General features: G+C 47.0%; 1 protein-coding gene across 2 annotated transcripts in view; it reads right to left on the reverse strand.

Moving 5' to 3' along the window:
• Nucleotides 1-3,887: 3,887 nt before the first annotated feature.
• RPN2 (ribophorin II) overlaps nt 3,888-13,550 on the reverse strand; it is a 59,903-nt gene continuing 50,240 nt past the window's right edge. Inside the window, exons 14-18 of one of the 2 annotated variants that reach the window (XM_032419307.1) lie at nt 12,259-12,354; nt 10,596-10,671; nt 8,625-8,754; nt 7,075-7,122; nt 3,888-4,210 (exon numbers count right to left, since the gene is read on the reverse strand). In XM_032419307.1, coding sequence (XP_032275198.1) covers nt 4,198-4,210; nt 7,075-7,122; nt 8,625-8,754; nt 10,596-10,671; nt 12,259-12,354 — 363 coding nt within the window. In that variant the 3' untranslated portion in view covers nt 3,888-4,197. The remainder of the gene's footprint in view (nt 4,211-7,074; nt 7,123-8,624; nt 8,755-10,595; nt 10,672-12,258; nt 12,355-13,550) is intronic. The other variant, XM_032419308.1, reaches the window with a different exon arrangement.

The following is a 13,550-nucleotide window of genomic DNA, read 5'->3' on the forward strand; positions in this document are numbered from 1 at the left end:
CAAGAAGGGAGTGACCTAGTGTACCAAATGCTGCTGATGGGTCAAGACAGTTGAGAACTGACCAATGAAGTGACCATGGGAGCCCTGATGACTTGGCAAGAACAAATTGGGTAGAGTGGTGGGGGCATAAGTCTGACTACAGTGGATTCAAGAGCAGATGATAGGAGAGGAACCAGAACTGGTGGGTATAGACCTGGCTGTCCAATATGGTGGCCACCAGCCACATGCGGCTATTGAACACTTGAAATATGTCTAGTACAAGCTGGGATGTGCTTTAAGTACAAAACAGACACTGATCTCAAAGACAGTATGAAAAAAGAATACAAAATACCAGTGTTTTTTATATTGATTATATATTAAAATAGATATATTAGGTTAAATAAAAGACATGAAAATTAATTTCACCTTTTTATTTTTTTCTAAATGTCTTTCCTTTTTTAAATTTTTATTATTTTTTTTAAGATTTTATTTATTTACTTGTCAGAGAGGTAGAGAGAGCACAAGCAGGGGGAACGGCAGGCAGAGGGGGAAGTAGGCTCCCCACTGAGCAAGGAGGCAGACATGGGACTCTATCCCAGGACCCTGGGGTCATGACCTGAGCCGAAGGCAGATGCTTACCCAACTGAGTCACCTAGGTGTCCCAAATGTCTTTCTTTTTATTAAAAAACAAACAAACAAAACCCCAATAAACTTCTATTTTTATTTTTTAATTTTGTTTAAGTAATCTCTACACCCAGCATGGGGCTTGAACTCACAACCCTAAGAGTCACATGCTCCTCTGACTGAGTGAGCCAGGTGCCCCTCTTTTTTTTCACTTTTTTATGGTGGTTACTAGAAAATTTATTTTTTTTTTAAGATTTTATTTATCTTGAGAGAGAGCAGGGGGAAGGGCAGAGGCAGAGGGAGAGAGAATCCTTAAGCAGGCTCCGCACTCAGCGTGGAGCCCCACATAGGACTCCACCTCACTTCCCTGAGATCATGACCTGAGCTGAAATCAAGAGTCAGATGCTTAACCGACTGAGCCACCCAGGTGCCCCTGGTTACTAGAAAATTTAAAATCATCTGTGTGGCTTGCATTATATCTCTATGAGACAATGCCGGGAGAGAGAATTCTTTTGAAGTTTCGCGTAACGGGAAGCAGAGAACGGGAAGCCACTGACCACAGGGTGCCTATGTCAGTGATTACTCAGCTTTTTCTATTCACGGACCATTTCACCTGGGCCAGATACCTCCGCACATCACCTACCCTACACACGCCTCTTAGAATTCATGAACGTTCGTGGAGGGGTGGGGGGGGGGGGAGATCAAATTGTTCTATATTTTGCTTCGAGTAATAGTTACACCAGTGTCATGAGATATAAAAATTCATTGAGCCGTACACTTAAGATTTGGGCATTTTGCCATAACTAATTTAAAAAAAAAAAACTAGGAAAAGTCTGGATGATGAGATGTCTGTTTTGATAAAAAGTACAGGATGAATGGCAGCATTCTAGAGTTGCTGAGGACTCGGGAGACAGCAACTCCACCCCGGTCCTTCTGCAGCCAGGGACATCCAGCGCTGACCTCGGGCCTGGCAGGCAGGTCTCCGGTCCCCGTGCACCAGCGCTGTAAAGCCGGCTCGATTCTTCACAGGCCGTAGACCACCTGCTCTCTCTGGGAGCCCCCAGTGTACCCTCCAAGAAAGAATGTCAAGCGTGGGAAAGGCTCTGCAGGGGGCCACTGTGGCCGGCTCTGGCGAGGAGGCCATACCAACAATGGGGGACAAAAGCCCCCTCCAGAGGAGAAGGCTGGCCTTTGAGGGCTGGCAGTCCACTTCAACCGAGAGAGGCGGGCAGGCCGAGAACCTGCCGAGGAAGGAGCACAAAGGAGGAAGCTGCTGGGTGGTGGACAGGCCACGGCCAGCCTCCCTCCCCCAGACCCACCTGCTCATCTCTTTCCTCCACCCCAACAAAAGCAAAAACTGAGGCCTCTCTCAACTTCCAATTAGTTTTTCAAACGAAATAATGAACACTGGGCCCTACAGCTACTTATGCTTTTCGAAGGGAATGCAATTATAAAGGAAAAAACCACGGTGGCAACAATTCCTGCGCTTTATCACCGTTGACTACACCACCAGTGGTGTCGTGAAAGACTTCACCCCTCCCCGCGGAGGGGCTGGGAGCTTCTTATTCCCGTGGGGGTCCTACTTAAGACCGAGTGCTATTTTTTTCCCCTAAAGACATGCTCTAACCAATGGGGAACTTGTCGCTTTTAATGACAATCCCTTATGTTTGTATTAACTTCGAGTTCACAAAGAGGCTTCCCGACCATTGCTTCATTTGCTCCCTCCCACAGCCCCCTGGAGAAAGGCAGGGGTGGGAGGTCAGGTGCCCCCGTGGGGTCCCACTGCCCGGAGGGAGCAAAGCTGGGAACTGATTCCTGATTCCAGGGCAGTGCTCCGGTGTGGTTTCAAGACTCCAGGTCCCTCAGGAAATGCGAGCTGGGGAATCGGATGAATTAAACAATCAAACACATGGACTGGATGCAGACTGCTTTACTCTGCTCCGACCAACACACAGGAAAGAACAGTGATGACCATATCTACGCTGATCAAACACTGAGTCAATGAGGAGGGCCGGGCACTTAGGTTAAGTGTTTTGGGCATGACCTCATTTAATCCTTACAAAGCCCTTAGACGTATTATTGCCATTTTCACTGATGGGAAACCAAGGCCCTGAGGGCTAAGGAGGGGCACAGTGGCTAATCAAGCAGGTCAACTGGACTCTAAACCACCATGGTTAATACTCCTTAGAGAAAGCCAGGCCCAGCACTCACTGTGGCATCGAAGAAAAACCAGAGTCAAATGGTAGTTAAAGCAGTAAAAACAGGTTTCATTCAGGACTGCAATACGGGGAAAGAGACCTCAGTACAGAACCGGGCTCAATTCAGAACACAGCATGGGCAAGTGGGATTTTATAGCCAAGGGGCAGGGTGGGGATCAGTGGATGGAAGAAGGAGCTTCCGGCTAAATGGACCTAACAGGACCCTTGCCGAAGACCGGCCAGGGTGATCAGACATCACCTGAGGGGCAGTAGAGGATGTCCAGCTAAGTTGGAAAGCAATCTGATTAAAATCATATTTCCACCCCCCCAATTCAGTAAATACTGTTAGAATTACCTGTATTTCAAAAGTTATCTGAATGTATTTATGTTTCAACTAATAGACTTAGAGGCAATGAGCAGGAGTAGGTGTACGTAACCAGGGGCTAATTAGGAAGGTGCCAAGCGCTGAACCAAGCACTTCAGATGCACGACGCTCCTTTAGTTATACGACGTGGGCACAGTTATTATCTCTCTTCCACAGAAGAGGAGGCTTAGAGAACTGCAGCCCCCGGCCCCACATCCCTCGGCCTCAACCACCCTAACAGGCGGTGACAGCAGGCTTGCCTGACGCTCGATCTATCCACTGGACCATACCATTCACTATGACTTCTCTACAGATACTATACACCCTCTGGGTGATGGTGGTCCCGGCACAACTTCAAAAGGGGCATCCCTGACATAGATGTGTCTGAGCCTAAGAATACTCATGGGGCCAGTCTCCTTTTAAGACAATCCCTCCCCTCCCCCACTGCACACGAAGCCCAAACTGTCAAGGCAAAAGCAGAGGGGCCTTCAGACACCAACAGGGCTCCTTTGCAGACAGAAGGTGCCCACTGCTGGAGAAGAAAGGATGCTCACTTTTCCAGGCAATTCTCAGTGCTGTTAGGCAAGAGGCAAGAAGGAGTAATGGAAAAAGGCCTGGAGAAAGACCATGGCCACCGTGTCAACAGTACTTCCCAATTAAGTCCTCCTGTTATGTGCCCTGGGGATCCCAGAAGCCCGAACAAACTCTCAGTTAGGCCTCTGTTCCTGTTATTATCTTTATTCCAAAACAGATTAATTACAAATTTCAACTTTTCAAATGCAACACTTGGCAGCTAAGTTAGGAATATTCACAGCATCTGGCTAGGGCACCATGCCAAAGAAACGGAGTATCGGGGCTCACAGGTATCCACTCTGTGTTGGGGAAACAAAAACAACAAGCAAAAGTATAACCACAATTTTGACTTTTTTCTGTTTAAATAAAGTTTCTTCATTCCTCTTTACAAACTGAATTGTTCTTGACTCCTTTTCTTGGTACTCATTTCAGCTTTCTTCTTCCTTCCTTCTTCTGACACTAGTGTGCTGTTCTGAAAGAAAATGGGGACAAACGGGATTACTGAGGTTTCAATTCACTGTTACAGTTCCTAACTGGTGACAACAGAGGGACCAAGCCCTCTGCCATTGACAAGATCCCACTTTATTTATTTATGGCCCATCTCATTTCACAAGAGGTTGTGAGACAGCTAGTTCTAACCATAGCTGATGACAATGTAAATAAAAAACAATGACACAAACCTGACAACTAAGAAAGTGGCATATGGAGCTCTGAGGTGAGGGAATTCCAGGCACACCTCTCACAGTGCAAGGCCAAAAAGACAGTGTAAATTTCAACTAGGGGGAAGAAAAAGGAAAGCTTGAAGAATGTTCGTCTTCCATCTCCCAGACTCCGGATCTGCCAAGCAGCCCGGGGCCCTTAGGGAGCTTAGAAGACAACATTCTGGCCATTCAGTACAGAAACCTGCACCATACTCCTGAAATGCAGGACTCCTGTCATGTTCCTGCCAATGGTCAGCCTCAGCATCTAAACCTAAGAATGAGTCTCAAAAATGGGACTCAGCTCACAGAAAAATTTTAAGAGGGGATAAAAACCTTTCAATCTCTTTATTCCTTCTTTCCCCATGGCTGTCCTTCCCTAGACTCAAAGAACTGATGGGGAAACACAGGAACGAAAATGACAACGCAGACGGCCACTGTGCAACCAGGAGGGTGAAGCAGCAAACGAGTGTTTCAGCAGCTCCAGCAAGCAGAGCGCCGACACACGCTGTCCCGAGCGGGCAGTTATACCCAGTGGTGAGGGCGGACGTGACGGAGCCACGGTCTCACAGGATGGCAGGCCCCAAGCCAGTTAATCAGTAGTTCTGGGGGACATACACAGGCACAGAACTAATCCCGAGGGCTGAAGGGAGTGCTCCTAATTCCCTGCCAACATCCAGGTACACTAAAATGTGTGTGCTCCGAAATGTCCGTGCAGAGAGGACAGCATAAGTACGAAGGAAGAAGAGCTGAAAGGCTAGTGGTTCACAAGCCACCATCTTGGCTAAGAAGTTATACCCTCTATCAAGCCTCATCAAATCAATGTCTGTCCTTGGATCAAAAGCACTTAGCTACCAGGGACTTTCCTTTAAAATACTAGGTCCCAACATCTGGAAGTCCCAAACGTCCACATGATCAAGCATTTTTCCTTTCTCTCAAGCAGTGTGATTTGGGGGTAGCAGCAGCGTGAGGGTAGACTATCTACATAGCAAGAAAAAAAAAATCAATCCAGAGTTATTTCAAAGAATTAAAGAGCTCAATAATTAGCAGAAAGGACTAGTTCAAAAGTGAAATCCCAGAGCAACTCTAATTCAGGACAAAACCAATTGGGTATGTCAGGGAATGGGGGTGGGGACAAGGGACTGACTACACAGGGGAACTCTCTCAAGTGTAGAAATAGTCTGTCTTGACTGAGGTGGTGTTTACATGATCGAGTAAATTTGCCAAGATTCACAGATTATACACAAAAATGGTGAATTTTACCAGATATAAATTATACCTCGATTAAACCCGAGAAAAACAAAACCAAGACAAATGCAGTCTTTCTGTGTTGAGGATGAGATGTACCAGCTTCTGCTCACACGTCAGTGAAAAGGCCCTACGGTCTATGCTTTTGTCGGTCCCTCTGATTTGCAGAGGATTCAACATTAGATGGCTCCGTTTTTTTGGCAGGGATCAGGGAACATAAATGAAAACTCAGATACCTCCCCCTTCTCTTTGTTGGCCTAGTACAGGGGTCAGCAAACGCCAAATCCAGACCACCACCTGTTTTTGTAAATTAAAGTTGTAATGGGGGGCGCCTGGGTGGCTCAGTCAGGTAAGCGTCCGACTCTTGGTTTCGGCTCAGGTCACGATCTCAGGGTTGTGGGATCGAGCCCCGCATCAGGCTCCCCGCTCATCTTGGGGTTGCGTGTCCCTCTCCCTCCCCTTTTGCCCCTCTCCCAGCTTGTGTACATGCTCTCTCTCTCTCAAATAAATAAAATCTTTTTAAAAAGTAAAGTTTTATTGGCACACAGCCATGCTCATCTGTTCACAGTCTGCTCCTGCTTCCACATACCAGTGGCAGAGTTGAGCAGCTGCGACAGAGCCCATTCGGTCTGCAAAGGCTAAAACACTATCTTTCCGGAATACTTTTGCTGATCCCTAGTCTAGAGGAGCTGATCAATGAAGCAGACACTCCCTCTCCTTCCTTCCCTTCACCCTGCCTCCACTTCCGTCCTCATCCCAGGATTAATACCTAGAGAATGGGTGATCTTTCACGTGACATTTTAGCCACACAGGGAGCAGCCCTGAACCACACCCTTTGTTTTAGGAACCAGGGTTCTGATGCTGGCTTTGAGCTATGGCCAATAGTCCTTCATAATTGAGTCTCACCAAACCATACTGCTTGGCCCAACCAAAGATTAGTGTTATAAAAAGGCCTACAAACAGTGACAAGGTGTGCCAGGATTTGCCATGGGACCATCGTTTTGTCAACTTAGATGTTCTGAATGGGGTCCCCATTCAAGGAGTCCAAGGTTGCCTGTCTTATCCTCAACTCCACTCTCCTATAAACACAGAGAAAGGGGCTGCTGTCTATAAAGTACCCCATGGACATAAGGGAGGATGGAGTCTAATGTAGTCAAAGCCAGGTCAGAGTTACCCCATCAGTTGGGCTAACTCAGGGAGCTTTGATTTTTGCCCTGGTCCAGTCATAACCTGGTCCAGGAAGTTGGAACATGGCCCCAGATTTCAGCTTCGGCTTGGGGAAGGTGGGAAGGAACGAGTGGGCTGAAAATCAGATAAACAACTGACATGCACGAGGCGGGCAAGATGGAAGGGGCCCTGCTTCTGGGATGAGCCCACCCTTCATCTTTACCGTAGTGTCCTATATTTTGCCAATCTACTGCTCTGCTCTGCAGCGATCCTGCCAAAGGAAAGAGGGTTTGAGAATCAAGAAAGGACAGTGGGAAGAGAAATAAGCTTGAGAAAAGAAATGGCAGCCAACACCCAACCAGAGCTTCCGTTAGGGTCAATGATTTCCCCAGTGGCAGAGTTTGTTCTAGGACTCACAAAGACAGAAACAGAAGAGTGGGCTTTAACTTTCTGTATAAGGGGTGGGTGTGTGCGCGAGTGTGCGTGCGCATGCTGGAGAGGGGTGAGAACCATGGTCTCTCTCCTCAGAAAATGTACACAGTTTTAGGATTCCAGATTAGGACCTCCTGCTAAGCAGGATCTAAATCTACCTCGCCTTCCCCTTGATTTTGTTCATTCGTGCGGGCAACTTCCAGAAAAGAGAGAACTCCACAGAGTGCAGCCCTTTGGCTCCCTGGGGCCTGGACTGGCTGCTGCCAGGGAACAGGCCCCTGCTTAGAAAAAACAGCTGAATCCCTGGCTCTTTCTCAGATGCAATGCACAGCTGCCAAGTGAAGGCTGTTGGAGGGGCAGAGAAATGAAGCAGCTGCCGCGGCGGAACGTGGATTACTAAAGGGAAGTGAGGGAGCACGTCGGGACCAGTCTCCAAGCGAGGCTCTCAGAAAGCTCACAATGGAGACTCGAGCAGGCTGAGACACGTAGCTCTCGCGCCTACCGACGGTCTCCGAGAAAGCCTCTGATCTGACCCAGTGAACTGGAGCCGTGCTGGAGGGCACACTCTTGAGTTCGATTCTTACAGCAAACGTCTTGGAGGAGAAAGCAGGGCACATCTGAAACTGTTAACTTCCAAAGGTGAAAGCAACTCTGACCTTTTCCTATTGACCTTTACGCGGCTAAAATCACCCAAGTTCTCATAAAGTCCAATCAATGAGAAAAACCTATGTGACATTTAAATGTGCCTCTCATCCAGGTGCGGAAGTCAAGCTGCCGGCGAGCTGCTGCCGCCGCGCTGACATCCAACTGCTTGTGCGAACCTAAGGTGGTCTGGTTGTCAGGGCCGTGGTGGAGGCTACTGGGCAGGGCTCCCTGTTGGGGGCCTCTTATAACCTGCGGCAATTTCGGGGTGGCGGAGGGACTGGGAAGCGCACGGACCTCACGTCCGTGGGTCCGTCAGGGGTTGCAGAGGAGGAATTCTCTGGGGCCCGGGAGGAGGGCAGCATAGGATTCTCTGTGGCAGTAGTGAACATTTTTATACCAGCCAGCACATTACCGACAATCTTCAGTCACACGTGTTCTAATCCACTCTAATCTTCATTAAGAAATTTTCTTCTCTTATTCTAATGTGTCAGGGCGTAAATCACTGTGGTTTTAATACACTGAAAGCTGATCACCAAGGCCCTTTTCTGACTTAAAAGGCTGGATTAAGGTGTCACACTTGCCCCCAAGGATCCAAATCATTCTACCACAAACCCTTGTTCAAAGAGCTGGGTGAGCAGAGCTGACAAAAATATTTCTAATCCCCCTGTGAGTCCCTGGCCCATCCCCAAGCCTCACCTCTTGATTGCCTGCTGGGCCAGCATCCGATTGCCAGCCAGAAACGTCACACTGCCCAAGACAGCCAGGTACTTCAGGGTCTGGAACATGTTGAGCTGAGTCCAATAGACATACATGAGCCCCAGCATCGCTGCACGGACAGATGTCATGACAGCCAATTGAGTGAGACAGTGACAGTGGCCTCGGGCAGAGGACAGTTAGGAACAGTAACTGCTGGATTCTGAAGAAGTCTCCATTTCTAGACCAGCTGGTTTTATTCCTTTTATCCGATGCCAGAAAATAAATAACTCAATATACTTACTTTGGCTACCAAAAAATCCAGATGTAAAAATCAGACCTCAGCACCTCAGCTACTTTAACTATCTTGTTCCATGTTCCAGCTCACATCTGTTTTATTGTAGGTTTTATTTTTATTTTTTGTTTTGTTGTTGTTGTTGTTTTTTAAACATGACTGTCCTATTATATTTAGGATTCATTTTATTTTTCAAATTCTGAACAAAAGCATGCAGGATTAAATAAATGAATAATTTCCTTTCCATTACAAAAAATGATTAAGGGTATTTTGCCAGTGTGACTAGGAAGGAAGCAAGGAGCACTAGGCAGGAAGGGTTAGTGAAAAGGGCTCAGGTCTGGGCACTGGGAGCCCTGGGTTCTGGTCCAGGCTCTGCCCTTCCCAGCCACTTCCATTTCTCCGAGCCGCCATTCTCTCACTTGTCAAACGGGGATCATAATTCCTGCCCTGGGCACCCCCATCAGGGTTGTGATGAAAATCAAATGAGGGAATGTGCACAAAAAGCACTCTGGCAAGGAAAGTCATGGCTCTAAACAAATTTATATTCAGGTTTTGTTCTCAGCCTGACTCGGGAGGGCTATCATTCAAATCCAGTAACTGGGCTGGAGAGAAAGGTCATCTGGTCAGTTTTGCCCAGAAGAATGACAGACGAACTACAGCAGGGGTTCTTAACCATTTCTGAGGTCACGGACCACTGTGAGAATCTGATCAAAGTGATGGACTCCCTCTTTCCCTAGAAAAACACAGACACACATTTGCCTAGAATTTCAAATGATTCATCTGTGGAGCCCCCCAGACTCCGCGCACTATGGACACACAGAGGGTTACTCCTGAAAGAGTCAACAACATCAGAAAAGACTACTGAAGTCTCGGGGCGCCTGGGTGGCTCAGTCGGTTAAGCCTCTGCCTTCGGCTCAGGTCGTGATCCCAGGGTCCTGGGATTGAGCCCTGCGTTGGGCTCCCTGCTCAGCAGGAGAGTCTGCTTCTCCCTCTCCCTCTGCCCCTACTCGTGTGCATTCTCTCTTTCTCTTACTCACTCTCTCTCTCTCAAATAAATAAAATCTAAATAAATAAATAAATAAAATCTTAAAAAGAAAAAAAAGAGTGCTGAAGTCTCAGTAAAATGCAAGGCACCACACATGCCACGGGGTCAAACGTCTCTGAAACGCTGAGCTGAGTTGTGAATGTACCGTCCTGTCATGTTTAGGTACGGAGTCCTCGAGAGAACAATGCAGAACAGTGTGTCCAATTGTGGAAGAAACTGTTTTCTATTACTGTCCAGACACAGCCGCCAGCAAGCGTGAAGATCGACATACAGTGGGGAAAGATAACCTTTGGAAACTGCATTAGTGCTCTTCATCCAGGAAGATGGCTCAGTGTAAAACTACGGTAAGTGAGTCATCTCTGGAAATGAGCAGGGCTGTTGAATAGGGGTCAACGGCAAGCCACCAGCAGCCTAGCACAATGAGACCCAAAATAATGACAGCTGTTCTAAGCTGATGGACCAAACAGGTTTATCATCATATTAACTGTCCTAAAAGGCCGGGAGGAAGCGGGAAATGTTATGCTATTAAGTCATTATATAGTTAATAGGTTCTGGGTCTACTTAACAGGGCTTTCGCGTGGGCGGGCAAAATGTCAGAGGAGGTTAAATGGAATTAGCAGCCTGGGGTGCTTACCAGCATGTCCCAGGTGAAAGATGATCGTGCTCGGAGCAAAAGTGAAGTTGGAGACATTGGCACCAATCCGGATCCACTGAATGATGGGGAGAAATAAATTAAAAAGACATTAGAACTTGAAAGGGAAGACAACACATGCCACGTCAATGCTAATCCAATGAACAGCCCCAAGGGCTTAAAAGTTCATGCACACTTGAAGGACAGGAAATTTTTCCAAGTGACAACCACCCTATTATAAGTCCTTGGGAAAAAAATTGTTCCCTTTCCTCTTTAGAAAGGCATTCCAACACGTGCTTTCAAATGTGCTTGGGTAACTCAAACCTGAACATCCTTTTTAATGACAGCAAACTTTTCTATTTTAAAGCAGGTGAAACCACGAAGCCGAAAGGTCAGAGACCACATTTATGATGAAGTCACTGGCACTCCGCCTAATTCCTCTAAGTACGGGTAAGATAAGCCCCCTGGCAGCCGGCAGGGTGAGCGCTCTTGCTCCGGGTTCTGTGCCTTTTGGAATTCTGATCGCTCAAATATGAGAACAGGTGCACCTACTCAACACTGGGTTGCTGAAAGATCATGCCACGCCTTCCAGATTTAGACTGACCAATAATTACTTTACTGAAATCAATGAACGAATTAGGAACATAGGCAACTAACCTCCCAAAAGTAAGAGCTACTGAGTTTTCCATGCAGTTCTCAAAGTTCTCTGAACTTTGAGGATATGCATCTCATAATTTTTAAAGAGAGACAAAGAAAAAAATTGGTTAAAAAAAAATTCAAATAGTACATTAAAGTATAAAAATTTCCTTCCTTTGTACTGCCTAAAAGGTCCTCTCCTAGGAGGTGACCGACACTAACCGATAATGCCTTTTTAACGTTTTTACACAAAGAGGATCATACAAACATACTATCCTACCCCTGCCCTGCTTCACTCAGTAAGACATGGCAATCTTGTCATATCAGCATATAAATCTATCCATTCTTTTCTTTTCTTTTTTTTTTTAAAGATTTTATTTATTTATTTGACAGAGAGAGACACAGCAAGAGAGGGAACACAAGCAGGGGGAGTGGGAGAGGGAGAAGCAGGCTTCCCGCTGAGCAGGGAGCCCGATGCGGGGCTCGATCCCAGGACCCTGGGATCATGACCCGAGCCGAAGGCAGACGCTTAACGACTGAGCCACCCAGGCACCCCTATCCATTCTTTTAATAAACTTGCATATTATCCCATTATACGATGTGCCATAATTTATTTAACACTAGCTTTTATGAGGACTTTGGGTTGTTTACAGTTTTAGGCTCCAAATGCTGAAATGCACTGCCTCTGTACCCTGCTTTTATAGAGCTATCAGCATTGGGCCTTGCTTTTTCCACACTTGACCTCATCTGAACACTCTTACAGAGCATCCAAATCCATGTACTTTTATCGTTTTTAGTGGCTGTTAGGGACTTTCTCATGCCCTTCATTAATGGATCAGTTTACTTGGCTGCTCCCTCGGAGTGGGGAATTTTAGTTATTCTAAAATTTTTTGACCATCGGTTCAGGTCACAGCTGCTGGACCCCTCTGGAGCTGTGCTGAGGCAAGAGCACAAAGCCTCCTTCAGAACAGCTACATCTGCTGAGTCTGGCGCCAGACACACGCTGCCCATGCTAATTACAGCTACTCACCAGAGCAAAGAGCAGGAGCAAGGGCGAGAGGATCAGGGCGGTGAATGTATTGGACACCACCGTGGGGGGTCTCTTCTCAGGCTCTCGGAACAGGTGCTGCCGAAAGAAGACATACCAAGAGTGTTGAAGAATGTGCCCTTCCCAGCAGGGGCTGCCATGTATACCAGGGACCAAAATGCCAATGACAGTCAAGAAGAAATGCTTCCCAGAGGCTACACCCTCCTGGCAGAGAATGGACACTTGGCCTTTTGCCTCTTCTCAATGCTGGCTTCTAATCCCAGAGGTCTTCTTCCAAAGACACCAGTGCCAGCTCACTACTTGGTCAACCCTCTTTTTCCCTCAAAGACTCATTGCCATTTAGAAGTTAGAAAATACAACCCATCCAATGGCATTTGCCTACTGTCAAAGAGGGTGTCTGCGGGGGGAGGTGGGGGGACCTGGGTGGCTCAGTTAAGCATTTGACTTTGGCTTAGGTCCTGATCGCAGGGTCCTGTGATCTAGCCCTGCATTGGGCTCCTCACTCAGCAGGGAGTCTGCTCGTCACTCTGCCCTTTGCCTCACTCATCATCTCTCTCTCTCTCTCTCTCAAATAAATAAATAAAAATCTTAAAACAAAAAGAGGGTGCCCACGTATATGGATGGTTTAGGTGACAGACATCCAAGGCAGGACTCTGAATTTCATAATGCTTCCGGGTTCCTAGGGTGGCACTATCATATGCTGCTGCCCGACTTAAGTTAGGTAACTGGGGTAACCTCACTCTCCTTTACAATTTAAAAAAGCCTCACTATGGATGGTTCCAACCATAACTCACCCCTTCTGCATCCAGCCCATGGCTCTAAGGAAGCCCTAAATAAACTTTCTCCCTTCCTTGTTCTGCCCAATTTCTGGAATTGAACCAGAAAGCTGGGCAAGCATTGCTCTGGTATTTCTTTGTTTCATTTGTTTTTTTTCTGAGAAACTCTACATGAAGATCTTTGGGAAGCTCATCTAGATAGTGTCATCCAGCAAAAGCAGGGATGGACTGGGAGTCCAGAGACTTCTATCTGGGCCCAAGTAAAGGGGCAAGTTGCTTTACCAATCTTTGCCTCAATTTCTAGCTGGAAAGTTGGGGGCGATGACCATCCTATTAGGCCTGTAAGGAGGCTGTAAGACCAAATGTAATAGGGCATCTGACTATGCTTTGTAAGCTCTGACACATGCAAATTTAACTTTTTTTCAGACTTTCTTCCAATGCATAAACTTGTAACTGTCGTTCCTTGCCAATGTCCAGCCAACCGAGCTCCATGATGAG

Source organism: Phoca vitulina, unplaced genomic scaffold (assembly GCF_004348235.1).
Source record: "Phoca vitulina isolate PV1807 unplaced genomic scaffold, GSC_HSeal_1.0 scaffold22, whole genome shotgun sequence".
In the NCBI taxonomy this organism is placed as follows: Eukaryota; Metazoa; Chordata; class Mammalia; order Carnivora; family Phocidae; genus Phoca; species Phoca vitulina.